The 17,429-nt window shown below is 37.0% G+C and overlaps 3 protein-coding genes and 1 long non-coding RNA gene across 5 annotated transcripts in view; 2 read left to right on the top strand and 2 right to left on the bottom strand.

Moving 5' to 3' along the window:
* The window catches only part of tmem39b (transmembrane protein 39B), a 9,406-nt gene extending 3,987 nt beyond the window's left edge, over window positions 1–5,419 (bottom strand). The window contains exons 1-6 of the mRNA XM_016533148.1: window positions 5,196–5,419; window positions 2,899–3,094; window positions 2,562–2,781; window positions 2,390–2,473; window positions 2,144–2,298; window positions 1,028–1,370 (exon numbers count right to left, since the gene is read on the bottom strand). Of these exons, the coding sequence (XP_016388634.1) occupies window positions 1,028–1,370; window positions 2,144–2,298; window positions 2,390–2,473; window positions 2,562–2,781; window positions 2,899–3,029 (933 nt within the window). The 5' untranslated portion in view covers window positions 3,030–3,094; window positions 5,196–5,419. The remainder of the gene's footprint in view (window positions 1–1,027; window positions 1,371–2,143; window positions 2,299–2,389; window positions 2,474–2,561; window positions 2,782–2,898; window positions 3,095–5,195) is intronic.
* Window positions 5,420–6,515: 1,096 nt separating this feature from the next.
* On the top strand, window positions 6,516–9,307 carry LOC107724576 (uncharacterized). Its single transcript, XR_001638035.1, has 3 exons — window positions 6,516–6,767; window positions 7,040–7,100; window positions 8,241–9,307. It is a non-coding gene; the product is annotated as an uncharacterized LOC107724576 (long non-coding RNA).
* A 3,367-nt stretch (window positions 9,308–12,674) lies between these two features.
* On the bottom strand, window positions 12,675–15,418 carry LOC107724283 (protein Mis18-beta). The gene is made up of 5 exons (XM_016533136.1): window positions 15,059–15,418; window positions 14,853–14,919; window positions 14,646–14,768; window positions 13,721–13,802; window positions 12,675–12,986 (listed from the first exon to the last, which is right to left on the bottom strand). Exons 1-5 carry the CDS (start codon window positions 15,288–15,290, stop codon window positions 12,900–12,902), a joined length of 591 nt encoding a protein of 196 aa, XP_016388622.1. The 5' UTR covers window positions 15,291–15,418; the 3' UTR covers window positions 12,675–12,899.
* A 121-nt stretch (window positions 15,419–15,539) lies between these two features.
* The window catches only part of LOC107724270 (nucleolar and spindle-associated protein 1-like), a 3,959-nt gene continuing 2,069 nt past the window's right edge, over window positions 15,540–17,429 (top strand). Inside the window, exons 1-6 of one of the 2 annotated variants that reach the window (XM_016533123.1) lie at window positions 15,540–15,716; window positions 15,993–16,058; window positions 16,146–16,295; window positions 16,410–16,599; window positions 16,737–16,820; window positions 17,010–17,122. In XM_016533123.1, the coding sequence (XP_016388609.1) occupies window positions 15,630–15,716; window positions 15,993–16,058; window positions 16,146–16,295; window positions 16,410–16,599; window positions 16,737–16,820; window positions 17,010–17,122 (690 nt within the window). In that variant the 5' untranslated portion in view covers window positions 15,540–15,629. The remainder of the gene's footprint in view (window positions 15,717–15,992; window positions 16,059–16,145; window positions 16,296–16,409; window positions 16,600–16,736; window positions 16,821–17,009; window positions 17,123–17,429) is intronic. The other variant, XM_016533114.1, reaches the window with a different exon arrangement.

Genomic DNA, 17,429 nt, shown 5'->3' with positions numbered 1-17,429 from the left:
TGGATAGCTGGCCAATCACAGCACACCTCGCTTTTTCAGACCGATGAGCTTTGTAAAAATCAACGCTTTTCAGAAAGGCGGGGCATAGAAGAGAAACAATAATGTACAGTATGCAGAAAATAATGTGTTTTTTTAACCTTAAACCGCATAAACATTTCATTACACCAAATACACAAAATAATGTTCTTTTTAGCAGCATCATATGACCCCTTTAAGGGTAAGTAAGCAGATAAACTCAGCTTTCGGTTCCAAAAATGGAGGTAACTCTCAGGGTACCCATAATAAGGGACTGCCAGTGAAAGGCTGTTGCACACATAAAATGCAACCTTTTTATTCTTACAGTGTATGATTTATATTAACATTACAGAATATAACATGATCAATATGAACTTTTAACATTCAATTTAAATAAATGTAATTGCACAAACTATGTAGTCTACCATTTCAATTTTTTATTTTTGTGTTTCACAAGTTTATTGTGAAATAACTCAAACATATATGTTTATTCTGCCCTCATTGTTCTGGGCTGCCGTTCACAAAACCATCGATGCTTTCTTATGATACTTTTGGGAAAAGCAGCCCTGTTTGAATGCACTGTCAGAAGTGAGCGAACACGCTCTGTGATTGATTGTGTCTTGCAACATTTGCGTGTATTCAGATGAGCAGGAAAATAGTTCTATCCTACACAATTATTCACTAACACAGGTAATTCGTCCAATTCAATGCATATTGTATGCATTAATTTTTTTTGTTAAATAAACAAAATCGCTGGTAAATAAAACACCTTAGTATACTTCAGGATCGATACGCCCATCCCTAGTGAACATACTCTTAACTGAATGAACTTAATCCCGAACGCGTTTTTGGAACCAGCATACCTCGAGTAAGCAAGGTTTGGGTTAATCAACCGAGAGTTCAGGGTATATATGAAGGTAAGCTAACCTTGCTTTCTGGAATATCCCCGTTCTCTCAGTCCACACAGTATATGTGTGTTTATGCACAAAAGACCACCTGTCGATGCACTCACCTTGACGAACCAAACAGGTACGAATGCAACGTAGTAGGCGCTGAGCATGGAGCTAACCAACACCTCCTTCATCCTCCAGTTGAAGTCCATCTTCAGGTACTCCACTTCTTTGCGGATGAGGTCAGGAGAGAGACAGCAGGCGTGGGTGGGTATGGGTTGAGCACTGTACAGCTGACTCGTGTGCTGTTTCCATGTTTCCTTCAGGACGGACAGATAGTCCCGTCCCCCACGGCCCAAAGCAGCACTGCTCACCTCTTTAGAACTCATGCTGCCTAACGGGGACATGGATCCAGCCCTCCGGAAGTCACAGCTGAGTCGGAAGAAAGGGATGTACATTCCAAACCTGAGAGGGAAAGATAGATGAGCATGTTGAAACATTCTAATTTGTTTAAATTAATTACAAATATTATAAAATAGATAACTATGACTGTAAATTCTGACAGGATGACTCAAATCCACTTTAAAATAATGTCACACTTATGACCGTGCAATCTGTATTAATGTGTCAAGTTGCTATGATGCTTAGTAAACAACCTACAATGAAAACAACCCATTGGTGCCTAAACACACTACCAACTAGTAATCAGCAAGAAAACCCTAAAAGCAACTAGCAACCAGTCAGAATACCCTAGCAACGCCTAGCAATTGCCAAAATACCCAGGCAACCAGCTGCTATCTATCAATCTATCTATCTATCGTAGTGTTGTAAAGTATTGTAAAGCACCTGCGCTAAACATAACATAATATATATCATAAAAGCACAATAATTTCATATTATAAGTAACTAGTCAACCATCATGACCCATCATGTATGCATTATGAAAGCAGTAAAGGTGCAGTCACATTAGCAAAATTTCATGGGCAAAAAGGTCCATTCACATAGACGTCACTTTCAAACCAACCAGCTTTCTGTTGGCCAACATGGTAAATTTGTGCGACCAACCTGATGCAAAATCTGTGTTGGAAACTTTTCACCTTCACAAGAAATTCTAGATCACATGGATTCCTATTGAAATGACTGATTTTCACCCACGAAATCTCACAAAGCAATGGTAAATGTGACAGCACTTGAAAACATTTGAATCAACAGCAGCGGTTGTGTAGATTCTTACTCACGGATAGCAGAGGAAGAGCAGGCTGAGTACGGAATACGTCTTGAAGAGATAAATAAGTGAACGACACAGACTCCATCCTGCAAGAGTCAGGACGGCAAAACGAGCCGTCACCAGGAAGACAGAGTGCGGGAAGGACAACTTCCCACTTTGTGATGCCTTTGAAGCAAAGAACGGGAAAAGAATGATGCCCAAATTTTTTAAAAAGCTATTAAAATGACATAAAGAGCCAGGAGATAAGGCACATTACCTCTTTTACAATGGCAGCAATTAGCCTGCGAGCCAGCACTATGATAGTGAACACCAACATATTATAATCAATGAGGTGGAAGTTCTGCAGAGGCAAAAGAAATTCATTTTGTGAAAAAATAAAGATTGGATGCTTCTGTGGAGTTAAATTTAAGACTTATGACGTGACTCACCAGAGAGGTGTGTGAAGGTGGGTGCGAGGGGGGGTACCACCACACTGTTTTGTAGATGTTGACGTAATGTACAAACAGAGCTGTAAGATGGCACACAAACAGGTGGAGCTCAAACAGGACGTTCCGGTCCACAGAGAGTTCCGGAATCTTACAGTGCTTCAGTGGCACCACCGTCTGAGTGGCTAACGGAGGGCTGGACATTCCCGTCCCGGATCCATTCCTGGTGACCGCACAGATTTGAAAACAGCATGTTAATTTAAACATCGGAAGAGGATGTTTTCATAGCAACAGAACATTAGTTTGTTATGTGGAACATTATGCTCAAATGTGCCCCCACCTGGTTCGTGACCTCACACCTGTCACGGGTGAGCTTGTGGAGTGGTTACCATTGCCAACGGAACCCGTCTCACTGCTCAGCGGAGAACGACAATATGCCGTTCTATTCGCTCCTCTTCTTCCTCCGGCCATTCCAGATCCACTCTTGCCCCTTCTCTCAATTTTTTTGCACTTCTAGTTGGTTACGCTATAGATACCTGCAGGAAAACAAATACCAAGTTCCAAACACACTATAAGACTGTGTCGTGACAAAAAAAGAGGTCTTATGTATACTAAAATCACTGTTTATGGAGGTTTTGTATTAAACACGCTACGCTAAAATTTAATGTTTTTGATATAAAGACAGTAATTTAGCAAAATATTATTACAATTTAAAATGTTTTCTATTGTATTTCCTATTTTAAAATGTAATTTATTCCTGTGATGGTAAAGCTGAATTTTCATCAGCCATTACTCCTGTCTTCAGTGTCACATGATCCTTTACAAATTATTCTAATTTGCTGTTTTGCTGCTCCATGAAACATGTCTTATTATTATCAATGTTGGAAACAGTTGTGCTGCTTAATAGTCTTGTGGAAACCGTGATTTTTTTTTTTTTCTTTAGAAATTTCAAAAGAACAGCATTTATTTGAAATATAAATCTTTTGTAGCATTGTAAACGTCTTTACTGTCATGTTTGATTAATTTAATGCACTCCTATATATATATATATATATATATATATATAAAACACTTTTTAATGCTAATGTATCATGTATTGTTCATGACTATACCATGTTTATACAAGGATGTTTATTAACAGATATTTTCAGATGCTAATCTCATCGTTTTATTATACAAGAATTCATTGGCAAAGTTCATCTTCTAAATTTGGTTTTTGTGTGTCAATTCCTCTTTACAAGTAACTTAATGCGTATTACAGATACATTCTTCTACATCTTTGTATACTGTTAATCATCACAGGTTGTTCAGAAGCTCAGAATGTTTGCAATAGCTACTACCATACTTATCTTGCTATTTCTGCAGTATTCAGGATGAATGCCTCCTGTGGACAGTATGCAAATTGTCTTAGTGGATGGAATATGTGGACAACCAACTACATTTGACAAATAAAAAATGCAAAAAGCATTTTTACTTGGACGTGATGTATTAAACGCATATCTAATGAGTTTATATGATAATAGGTTTCTTAGTAATCCTGTCCAAACAGATGCAGAGCACTGGGTACTGAATTAATTCATATACCACAATATTATTTTAAGACACTGTCAAGACACCATACTATGTTATTACAAGTAAAATCACGTTTAGTTTATTGTCATTTAGCAATATGGTGACACAAAATGTAGCTTTACCAGGTCAGCAGGACAAATTATAGCCAGATTGGAAAAAATGTTGCAGATTTTTTTGGTGTAGACCCAGTATCCCAATATCACATTTGTGATGTCTGGACAGGTTTTAAAGAAAATTTGTTTGTTTTTAGATCCTTGCCAGTTCTAACATGATATTAATGTAAGTTACCAATACCACTGGTCTTGCACTGAATGAACTGACTAATTGTATGTTTGTAAACTCTTCCTCAAATGCCTCATATTGTAACTTTAGGCTACTTTCACTTGTGCCAAAATGCATCGTAAGCCTTTTATGGCAGCAATTGTCAAACCAGTGAGAAGAACTTACTGTCACAAGCTGTGAAGGCTCAGATACCTTTTACTATGCATGAAGTTTATATTTACCATGAAGATGCCTAAAATGTCTTTTTACACTTACTGAATCAAACCGGTTTGCATTGAGTCTGACTAAATTATGTTTTGTCATGTTGGGGCTCATTGCATCAGCAGATTTATCCCCAATGCATCATCCCCATGCATCACCACTGGTCTCATTCACAGGACATTGACAAAGAAGACTCCCATGCAGGCATGCAGAACTACTGGCTTGCCAATTCACGTGCCACAAACGGGTCTCACTATAGCAAGCCAAAATAATGCATTTGTGTTATGGTTAGTTTTTTAAGAATTTTTATCCTGCTTAAAACGAGGAATAATCTTTCCTGTTCGCTCTGGTGTTTTGCAGCCCTGCCTTTATTGATAGACAACTTTTGCGGAAGCTTTGCTGTGAAACATGTAGGTTGAGAGATGTTGTTTTTTGATTCTGAAACCAAATTGCCTTAAAATGCAACAAACATTTCTCAGGTCTGGTTGAATCTTAACGCCCATAGCAATAAATGCACGCTCGAATATAAGACTGCGGCCTAGCACATAATCTAATTTCAAGAAATAGCAAAAAATCTCTTACCACTTTCAACGGCGGAGTTTAGTCCGGATAAGGCGACTGTGAGATTTAGGTTGAAACGCACTCAATACTTAAATACAGAATGAATTACTTGGGATCGTAAAGGGTTTGTTTAATTTCTGACAGTAAACGCGGAGGACTCATTCTGTTGATGTTGTACCGCAGACGCACGCACGCGCTTGGGGGAGGAGGCAGGCGTGCGTGCTTGCGTGTCCAGTGTGTGTGTGTGTGTGTGTGTGTGTGTGTGTGTGATCAAAGCACACATCATGTGGTTGCGCCTCAGGCACATACATTACACAGAACCGGTTTGGAAAGGTTAATGCATTCAGTGTATTACGCACATTCATTGAACATATTTTATTGCATAAAACAAAATAGCACGGATTCAAGCCATAACAATAGGCTAACATTTTTATTCAGTTTAGCTATTGCACACAATGTATATTATTAATACATTGTATATTATTAATACTGTCATTAATTTATTCAATCACTATTCTGTTCTCATTTATATGCAAAACAATAAACAAATCTCCCTCCACAAAAGATACTCACGTGCCAGTTTCTTGTATTTAAATATATTTTAAATATTCTTATAATACTTGTAGCTAAATTCCATACACATACACCACTGTTTGGGGTCAGTAAGATTTATTTAAAAAAATAAATTTATATTTTTATTCAGCAAGGGCATATTTAATTGATCAAAACTGATGGTAAAGTCACTTTTTTATATCAACCCACAACATTTACAAAAACTCTGTTTAAAAAAAATGCAGTTCTTTTCAAACATTTCTATTAATCAAAAATCCTGAAAAAAATATTAATCTGTTTTCAACTTTAATAATTATAAGAAACATTTCTTGAGCACCAAATCAGCCTATTAGAATGATTTCTGAAGGATCATGACTGGAGCAATGGCTTTTGAAAATTCAGCTTTGCCATCACAGGAATAAATTACATTTTAGAAGAGAAAACAGTTATTCACAATTACAATTACAATTACTATTTTTATTGTATTTTTGATCAGATAAATTCAGCCTTGGTGAGCATAAGAGACTTTAAAGCTATCGAGACTTTAAATATTTTGAAGTTTTTCCTAAATATTCTTGAACAAAATATTAAGTATGTGAATTAATGTTTTTTTTTCCCCCCATGTGTCTTATTGTGTTTTTGCATCCCTGTGGCGTTTTTCCCCCCTTTCTCTTGGTTGTTATTTATAATGCTGCTGTTCATTTTTCATTTATATATAAATGAATCCCTATATATATAAAACTCTCTTCACCTGTACACTGGTGTCTGCCCAAGAGGGCGGGTGTTGTTTGTCTGAAGGATCGCTCGGCTGCCCAATCAGAGCGCAGGGTGCGCGACGGAAGATCGCTGCTGCAGCAGCAGCAGCAGCACACGGGACCGAAATGGCGTAGCGCGCAGTCCACTTCTGCAGCAGCGCAGCGGGGCCAGGCTCACCGAACATCACAGAGCCTGGCCCGTCGTACTCCAACCGACGAGTATGATGGAGGTGGCTTTTCGTTTCAGTTAACTCGCTTCGAAACCAGCACGAGATCACCGGAGACGGTAAGTGCACTAAGAGTGTTGACATGTACTACAGGAGCATGTCTTTGTCTAATCTTTGCGTAGCAATTTCGCATTCCAGCACTTGCGTCACTCGTAGATGGTCATGCACTGTGCAGGAGTAGAGATGTACATCATTTGGTTGTGTATTAATATTCATTTTCACTGTTCTTTCAAGCACTTTCCTTTCCTTCCATACGTGCTCTAGAACTAATAACTACACTGTTAAATGGGGATGCAGATTTTAATGAACCTGCTTTGTCTTATCAAAACAGTGCCCTTCATATGTCAAATCAAGAAGAGAAAGAAACAGTCCTGAAAGGAACTCATGACCAGGTAGGTCAGTTTGTGCAGCAGAAATAACACAAGATACTTCCTTGTAGGGCTGGGTATTGACATTGATTTCATGAATTACTTTGATTCAGATTCACAAGCTCTTGATTCGATTCTGATTTCAATTCATTTGGATACATGTCTTTTACAACTAATGTTGTAAACTATACAGGGAACCCTGTCATTTGGTTCATTGAGGTTAAATGAACAAGTCCAAACTTTTTTATTCAATTGCTGTTTATTTTTAGCTATAATAACCAACACTTTAATAAAACATTTTATTCAAACAAATGTAGTACATGCAAGTTGTGCTCTTTCTTTCCATGTTTAATATTAAAGATAGTCAAAATAGTATTTATTGTTTGAATTTTGTGATAAAATTGTCAGAATTTAGACCAGTAACAGGGCTTATTGTGATTATTGGATGGCAGGTGTGCTACAAATAATGTTTAGTAAAGTTTTGTTCACGCATCAACATAAAACAGCATAGACTAAAAGATTGATCTTGGGATTTAAAAACTGATATTGGTTCATTAAAATAAAGATTAATTAAAATTAGTGCTGTCAATCATTTAAAAAAATGAGCTAATTAATCACATTTTTTTCTCAAATTAATCATGATTAATCCCACCTGACATTAAAGTTTTGAAATATACTTTTATATCACAATAATTTCACAATCTTCAAAATAAGAATTTTCGCGCAGTTTCTTAGCATCCATTTCCATGGTGACTCGTCGCTCTGTTGAGTATGTATTGTGTGTTAACCGTGAACATACTCTGAGTTGACTGAACTTTCTCCTGGATGCGGTTTTGGAGCCAACTCACGCTAGGTTTGGGTTAATCCCAAACAAGTTTAGGGTAAATGTGACGCCAAGTTAACCTTGCTTTCTGGAATATCCCCCTGAAGAGTTGAATCGGGTTTGTTAGATGAGGGAGACAGTGCTGGACTGCTCCAGGACAGTTTTGAAAACCACTGCATTTCAGAGACATGTTCTTAAATGTGACTCATATATAATGAATTTGCACAGTTCAGCGTTAATCGCCTTTTTGGTAACTTCATGACAACTTCATGATCAATATTGTCAACCCAGCCCTACCTCCTTGCCTTATTTGATCTGTTTCAAATGTCCATTCTGTGCAGATAAGATCGTCATGTCTTTGTTCTTCAAACTGCTCTCCGTCCCGATAAGTTGACTTTCCTCCAGCGTTATTTCAGGGAAGTGTTTGTTCAACATACCAACTGTCACTGGTCTATGAAAATATCATCTCTGCACTTTGGAGACGACAACTGAAGTTGTTTTTATCCATGAAAGAACCATAAACTCATCATGTGTCCAAAAAAGTTAAGTAACACAATTGTGCCACAGTAAAGAGCCATCATCTGGTCATATTTGTTATAAATAAATCAAGTGGAGTACTTATATGTTGCAGGTTGTGTTAAAATGAAGTGAAAAAGGAAATGGCGAAAGTGCACTTGCTTTGCAGGTAAAACAAATGCACATTTAAAAAACGAAATCATGCAAGCAAGATAAAGTAGCTTCATCCACCAATTTTATTATCTGCAGATTAAGTGCCTAGACACATCTCTTTTGAAAAGCTTCTGTCTCTTGCTTGTCTATTTCCATGGCTTAGCTTTAAACCTACAAGTAAAGCACTACTTGGTCATTTATTTAGTCTTAAAATGGCTGAAAATTTAATTTCTGAGACAACAAAACTGTAGACAGATAGCTGTTCTCTTAATTCAGAACTCATATTGGTGCTTTTGCAAAACCATGAATCATGCTTTCATGTTTTCTGTGTACTTGAGAAACCAAGACAGACAGTGTGGCACACTGACCCGAGCATAAGCTTTATAAATTCCACAGTTAAACCTTTCTAGTGGGAGTGGGGTGCTAATGAGATGCAGGACATAATGAATTATAATTATTTTACTACCTCAGAAGTTACCACAGCTCAGACCCACACTCCGATCAACCGATATTCACATGCTTTTCTCACAGTGATGTAAATAGAGTCATTGTCTGTCAAATGGTTTGGGAATCAGTTGGAAGAGGAGTGAGCATGTTTCTTTTCACTTTTTGTACATTATTTTATTAATAGGTTTTGGGAATATCACACAAATCATATAGAGACCTTGAAGTTCACTGGTTTGACACTGGCGGCCAAAAGTTTGGAATAATGAAGTTTTGAAAGAGGTCTCTTCTGCTCACGAAGGCTGCATTGATTTGATCAAAAATACAGTAAAAACTGTAATATTGGGAAATATTATTACAATTGAAAATAACTGAAGCTGAATTTTCAGCAGGCATTACTTGGTGTCACATTATCCTTCATTATTGTTATCAGTGTAGAAAAAAGTTTTTGCTGCTTAAGATTTTTGTGGAGACCATGAGATATTTTTACATGATTTGGGTAATAGAAAATTAACTGAACAGTATTTATTTGAAATAGATTTTTTTAACATTATTGTCCTTACTGTCACTTTTGATCAATTTAATGCATTCTTGTTGAATAAAATTATTAATTTCTTTCTTTTTTTTTTTAAATCGTACTTATCCTAGCTTTTAAATTAACTAAACGAGGTGTATCACAGTTTCCATAAAAATATTAAGGAAGCAAAAATTGTTTTCAGCATTGATAAAAATAGGAAATGTTTCTTGAGCACCAAATCAGCATATTAGATTGTGTCCTGTAGGATCATGTGACACTGAAGACTGGAACAATGTATGCTGAAAATTGAGCTTTGCCATTACTGGAATGAATTACATTTTGAAATATATTAAAATAGAAAACGGTTATTTAAAATTGTAGTAATATTTTACAATATTACTGTTTTTACAGAATTTTTGATCAAATAAATGTACACTCTAAAAAATGCTGGGTTAAAAAGGGACAAATCCAGCTATTGGGTTCTATTTAACCCAGCATTTTTTAGAGTGTAGCCTTGGTGAGCATAAAAACGTAAAATCAAATACATTAAAAAAAATAAAATAAAAAAACGGAATTATTCCAAAGGTTTGGCTGCCAGTCTCTATGAGTCCTACATGTTTTCCAAGAGAACATGTAGAGTGAAATAAACATGCCATTTTCATCCAGTAACATTCTCATGGTTATTATCCTCATTACGCCTGAAGAAAGGCAGTAGAATGGTTAAATGTTAGACCTTGGTCACAACGTTTTGAAATAGTTAATAGTTTAATATGTTTTAATGTATCACCTCAAATAGATTACAGCAAGTTGGTCACAGCCTGTGCTCGGTCCTCAGCTACAGTGCACTGTGAGCATAGGAATTTAACTTCATCTGTGTTGAGAAAATGTACCCAACTTTTGTTTTGTTTGTACAGTAGTTTCTATCAAATGTATTGGTAGAAGTAAGAGTCTGTACTGAGTATGAATTTTCATGGGAGAAAGAGTAGTGAGGCCTCAGTGTGGGAAATGTGCAATATTTGTTTCTTTCCTTTGTCTTGTTTTGAGATGAATATGTATATTGTACAAACAAGTGACAAGTTGTTCGCAGAAACAACAAAATCACCAATGTCTTCCATTAAATGATGTAGTTTCATCCGCTTGCTTTAGGGTGGCGGGATTTGTAGTGCCAGCATAAGCATGGCCATGCATGTACGGTAGCGATGCTTGCTGAGTTTAATAGTCGTAGTGACTTTCAGTATATGCTATAATAAAGTTGTTTAGAAAATAAAATTAGGCCGATAATGATTTAGTTAATAACCACCATGGATGCAGCATCCACATCTCGATCGATTTGATTAAGAGGCGGCTAGGCGAGTCATTTTCACCTGTGCTGAGTTCGTTCGTTTTAGTTTTTAATCGACAAACACAGTTGTTTATTCACAGGTAATCACTATTAGTTAATAATAATGTGTTGTAGCATGCTGAGGATTAGAAAAATGGCGGTTGGTATTGACGTGCGGCTAGCCATGCTGAAATACGTTTCATAAGCACTGTGTGAGTTTGTCCTAGTTTGTACTGTGCAAAATTAAGTTCTGGGCCCAAAATAGTTGACTCCGATCAAAATGACAGTCCCTAACGGGCAGGAAATTTGGCTTGCTGGCTTAGAAGATATTACAGGTGTTGAAGTGAAGAGGTTCATTTGATACCTGTTTTAAGATAATTCCTTATTACGGAAACAAAACAGTAGATCCTGAAATGCTATTTGGTCTGTAATAATCAGACACACAGAAGACTACAGTATTCTCATCCTGATTAGAAAGGGTAACCTAGAACTGTGTTTGTATTCATACCTCTAATATTGCATTCTCCATCAGGTTATGTTGTCTCAGACTAGAGCTGTGGGTAGATTATTCCTAGTAGCAGAAACTTTAGATTTTCAAGTAACATGTAGTATATTAAGTGGCATAAAGCAATTATCAAAGCATTGTAATGTAGATAAATACCTCAATGACTGGAATGCAAACTATATTTTTAAATATACTCAAAAGATATGCAAGCCATGATGTGTATTAAGTTCAACGTTTAGAAGCAATAATTAGTTTATGCATGAATTATAGTGTCGGAATAGTTCAGTAGTGTTTGTGAAATAGAAATCTGTAGCATATTTGTGACAGTGGTAAGTGTTTGATCCAGAGCATCCCATTGCTCATATTTCGTAGTACAGAACTAGCTCTTAACAGCCCCATTATTCATTGACACCAAATAAATATGTGAAGGTAGCACCAAGGGTCTGACAAATTTTAAAGAACTTTTATATTTTGGACCAGTGGAAGAAAGTTGACAGGTAGTAAATATATATATGCAGGGCTTATGCCCTTCTATTGACTTTGCATGTTTACATACAAACCATTGTGGAACGCACATAAGCTGTATGTATAGTTACAGCTTATTTTCATTAACAGCAATATGAGCAGTGTTTTTGTAGCAGTTTGTGACACTCTGATGAGTCATTGTCTCAGTGAATCCTGGGTAAACAATATATCACAAAACTAAAAAGATCCATTGGGAATTAACTAGTATTTTTTAATAAGAGTGCAAAAAAACATTTGCTGATGCATGGTAGAAGTGGATAAGAAATGTTTTGTGCTGCATGCAATAATTAAACTTTGCTTGGACATATTTATGCAGAAATGTGATAAATCTATGAGTGAACCGATGTTGTTTTTCTTCTCAAATGCATGAAATCCCAAAGGTTTATCGCTACTGTAAATTATTCACAGATGTATTCATTAAAAAAAAGTTCCTTTTTTGGATTTGTGTATTGCATTATGAAAATGTAACAAGTCTGTGTTTCAAGAGGCAAGATACAGTAAGTTTTAGCAAAACCAACAAATGAGTTTAAATGGGATAAAATGAGAAGTTCTTATTCATGTTCAATGCAAATAGTGCAGAACATAAGTTTATATGCTTTGACCTGATTTGCATTGCTGATTTTGCCTCTGAATGTGAAACTCTATGCTTAGTCTGATCTATGCACTACAGATGCACCCCACATGATTTTGTACAAAAAATATTACATTTTAGCAATAAAAAAGCAGCATGGTGCCAATCATAAACATGTGTTGATTTCTTTCTTTAGTGTTATTTTTTTCAGTAGTGTAAGGGATTAGATTAGACATTTTCCTTTAATAATACAACATTATATACATTTACCATTCTACAATTCCTTTCTCGGCACATAATGTAAATAAAGAAATACAATATGGTAACTAAGTTAATATTTCACACATTTTCAAAGAATGAAACATTCAATACATAATACAAAAATATATATACGTTATTTGAACGGTTACAACAAAACAACTGTACATATTCCATGCCTGGCATTTCTTTAGCTTACATTGTGTGTGCACAATATTTTCATCATTCCCTCCAGAATCTTCACCTGCTTCAGCTGAGCTTCTAAATCCTGCTTCAGCTAGAAAGTGGAGAAAGAAAATTCACAATGTTCAACCCAAATGAGTTGAGCAGCCTATAATATAATTTAAAGGGTTAGTTCACCCAAAAATGACTTCAAAAGGAGATATTTTATTTAGCAGAAATCACTTTTCATAAACTACAACGAACGACTCGTTTGGACTACAAAGCATATTTTCCGGGATTGGTTGATATCACAAATACCGACGAATGGGACGAGACCTGGTTGAGCTGCACTAGAGAAGGCAACGAGTGTTATCACTATGTCGGAGACGCGCTAGGTTTCCCAAGGCAGACGAACTTAAAGTGGTTACAATAACCCGGGTTTAAAAATTGCACTCAAATTGATTTGATATTGACGCAATATTTACACTGAAGCTCGCAGGCGGCTATGGTAAGGGGCATGACATTTCCCGGCCAGGCGCCGAGTGGTGCAAATCACAGCACACACTGGCCCAGCTAACCAATCACAGCACATTTTGTATTTCAGAAGGCGGGCCTTCATTTGATACAGGAACTATTCGAGCCGTTCATGCCAGACTGGGGAGAGAGGTGTTGTAATAATGTAAAATATGTGAAAAATTATGTGTTTTTCGAACAACCTAGTATGAGAGCCTGTTCTAGTACACCCCCAAAACAAATCAAGACTTTGTAAAAGAGCATAATAGGACCCCTTTAATAGAATATAATGCTGATCCTGTAAAATAAACACTATATATGGGCATAAATACTCACCTCTTTAATATTTTTGTCCATGAGTCTGTGTTTGAAGTTGATTTTGGAGGCTTTGACACATGTGCCACTTCTTAGCATGTAGCTAAAACATAAAACAAACATTTGTCAAATGAAAAAAAAAAAATTATAAAATATTTTTCTTCATCATAAAAAGTGATGAAACCATTAGAAAATAATATGACTTAAGAATCCATCACAAAAGCTATGTTAAATGAATGGTTCACCAAAAAATAAAAACTTGCATAAAAAAATGAAAATTTACTCACTCTCAGGCCATCCAGGGTGTAGATGAGTTTGTTTCTTAATCTTAACAGATTTTGAGTAATTTAGCATTACATCACTTGCTCACCAATGGATCATCAGCAGTGAATGGGTACTGTCAGAATGAGAGTCCAAACTGCTGATAAAAACATCTCAACAATCCACAAGTAATCCAGATGACTCCAGTCACACAAACTAGCAGCTTTTCACTTCACAAGACATTAACTGATGGACTTGAGTAATATGGATATTGTGATGTTTTTATCTGCTGTTTGGACTCTCATTGTGATGTCACCCATAATGCAATGCTACATTTCTCCAAATGTGTCCTTTGGAGAAACAAACACATCTACATATTGGATGGCCTGAGGGTAATTTTCAGCAAATTTTCATTTTGGGTAAACTGTTCCTTTAAAGCAGGGCTATCCAAACTCGGTCCTGGAGGGCCAGTGTCCTGCAGAGTTTAGCTCCAACTTGCCTCAACACACCTGACTGGAAGTTTCTATGCCTAGTAAGAGCTTGATTAGCTGGTTCAGGTGTGTTTAATTAGGGTTGGAGCTAAACTCTGCAGGACACCGGCCCTCCAGGACCGAGTTTGGACAGCCCTGCTTTAAAGAAATGCACTTCTGTTAGTGTGGACATTATTATTACATACTACACCCACCAGTTTATCAGATCTTTTTGTAAACAGAAGAGATTTCTTAAAGCAGACAGGTGTTCTGGGGTGGAGTGAAGAACCAGGCCAACAGCACCATGGCAACCAGCACAGTTAAGGACTTGGTAGGTGCTACAGAGAGAGAAATCACAAGCTGATGGGACATCCATGGTGGACATGAGCTGCGGTAGTTGAAATCAACAGATCAATACTTACGAGAAAGCCAGATGACCATTCAAACTCATCTCCAGCTTTTTATTCACCCTCACATCCTCAGTAACTTCTGCAAAGGTAAAGTTTCAAATGGAGAGGTTATAACAAAAGTCACACACGTGTCTTTTTCAATAAGTATTCATGACTGCATCCATATCTGCACAATTTTGAGTCCGCATGCTTTCAAAAGTATTCCCAAACCAACTTACTCAGACAAATGATACTCTGAAGGCTCTGGACTTCCCCACAGATGCCGCGAGAGTCTCCAAGCACTGTGTTGCATGTCATGCATTGTAGGACACTGCAATTCCTATAGTCTACCATACAGATTTCTCCGTCCTTCACTGCTCTTAGCTGATCTGCAATTGAACTAGTCTGTGTCGAGTCACACGGACTGATATCATAAGAGCTTTCGTGAAAACTTCGATTGCTGTTCGACATTATTACATCCGCAAGTTTTGTCGTTCTTGCTCACACAAGTTCAAAAGACGCAAACACGTTAATTCGTTTGTTAGCTCGAACTTTAGGTGGCGCCCTAAACCGCTCACTCATAACCCGCCTTTGTCGAACCCTTTAAGCCAATCAAAACCAACGAGACATAAACGCCACTTCTTATTGGATGTAGTGCAGCATCGTCATATGCTTCTCAACTAATCATCTAGCGGAAATAGCTGTTTTTGAAACGCGTTCATTTTCAAACGGCATTCCCACCTAAAGAATCCGAGCCGTATATCAAAGAGTAGTCAATTTCAACATTACAGTTATATCTGCTGTTTTACCATGGAAATTATCCACAATATGGATTCGCTTAAATATGCGGAATTGCAGCGCCTCGCGAAAGAGGCTGGACTGAAAGCAAATATGAAGGTAAAACGCGTTTACTACGGTAAAGTGATGCAGTGCTGCTTGCTTGCAGCCATTCCATGTGTACTTAACGACCTGTATTGTGTAAACTGCATGAGTAAAAGTAGATTTATCACGTATGTTTTTATACGGACGCTGTACTAAGTCAAGTATGGTCACCTTTCGTTAGGTTTTGGGTTATATTGTTTACGTTTTTGCGCTAAATCACAAACCTTTCATTTAATTTGTGCATGAATGTTTTCTGCTTTTATTAAATACTCCGTTTTTACTTGTTTCTAGGCTGAAAAGCTGTTGAAAGCTTTAAAAGAACACTTTTCACAACATCAACAGCAGACGTCTGAGAACGTGAGTATTTTTATTTTTACATTGTCACCATAGTCTTTCGGCAATGAGAAGAATTGTTGTAACAGAATTGCATTGCATTGATGGCAGGGAAATGATGCAGCCACCGCGAACGCGCACGATGCTGTCTTAGCGGTGGACGAGCAGGGCGCGCACACTGTAAGGTTTGTGACCGAGCGTCGAGGAAAAGGCCGCACCGCTAAGAGAAAGCTCAATGACTCCACACCTGTCACTGCTCAGGTATTCATGAGCATATGTACATTATTTTCAATCCAGACTGTTTTATCTTTTACTTTTAGATATTATATACAAGTCTTGGGTTTTGTAATTCATTTTTTAATATGTAATATTTAGACTGAAGAAAAGCCGGGAAAAGAGGAGGGCCGAAGGGGCTCTAAGAGGAGGAAGGTGTCCTCGGCCGAGGACACACAGACTCCAGTTCAACCTGGAACTTCGACTAAAGAAGATCCTGTGGAGAAAGGTCTAGAATCTGGGGAAACCAATCTAGACTCTGAAGATGCTCCTGCAGAGCCAAGTGTTAAAGGTTAAAACCGCCTTGATTTTAAGTTGTTCATGTAGATGTTATTAATTAAGATCTAATAGATGAGAGAGATAAGTTACCTTTTAATTTGTTCCTGCACCGTATGTGTGGTGTTCACTATTAAAATGTATATCTTGCAGGTGTGGGGAGAAGAACAGTGGGTAAAATCCCCCGTCTTGAGGGTCTGATGAAGAGAAAGCCTGCGCTGCGGCCGACAACTCCTAGTAATAAGATCCTTCCAACTTTATACACTAAAACAAAATATATTTTCCAGTTCCTGTACTACCGGTATTCAAAAGACAGTTTCTTGTTCTTGTTTAGTTCCTTGTTTCACTTGAGCTTATTTAACACATGTAACCAAATATTCTGAGCTCTGCTCTTGAGTAATGTGTTTGCAAATCACTCTTCCCCAGACTTCAAGAAACTCCATGAGGCTCACTTCAACAAGATGGAGTCCATCGATTCTTATGTCCAAAGGAAGAACAAACAAATGGAGGTGTTAAGGAATTCTGTCAAGGAGCTGAAGGTAAAAATGAGAGTGAAACCCTGGCCTGTCAAATAATAATAACCAGTGTTATTGTCATTAAAGGGATAGTTCAACCCAAAAAAAAAAAATTTTATTTACTCACCCTCATGTCGTTCCAAACCTGTATGACTTATTTTATTCTATGGAACATAAAAGAAGATATTTTGAACAATGTTGGTAACCAAACAGTTTTGGTTTCCATTGACTTCCACTGTATGGGGAAGTCCATGTAACTTTTGTAAACAAAAAAGTTTGTTAAAATTACAAACTGGAAATAAATAAATAATAATAAAAATAAATAAATAAA

The sequence above is a fragment of the Sinocyclocheilus rhinocerous genome, unplaced genomic scaffold (genome assembly GCF_001515625.1).
Source record: "Sinocyclocheilus rhinocerous isolate Xijiao unplaced genomic scaffold, SAMN03320098_v1.1 scaffold1515, whole genome shotgun sequence".
Taxonomy (NCBI): Eukaryota; Metazoa; Chordata; class Actinopteri; order Cypriniformes; family Cyprinidae; genus Sinocyclocheilus; species Sinocyclocheilus rhinocerous.
The sequence above is the reverse complement of the archived record's forward strand: the minus strand, read 5'-3'. Positions and strand labels throughout refer to the sequence as shown.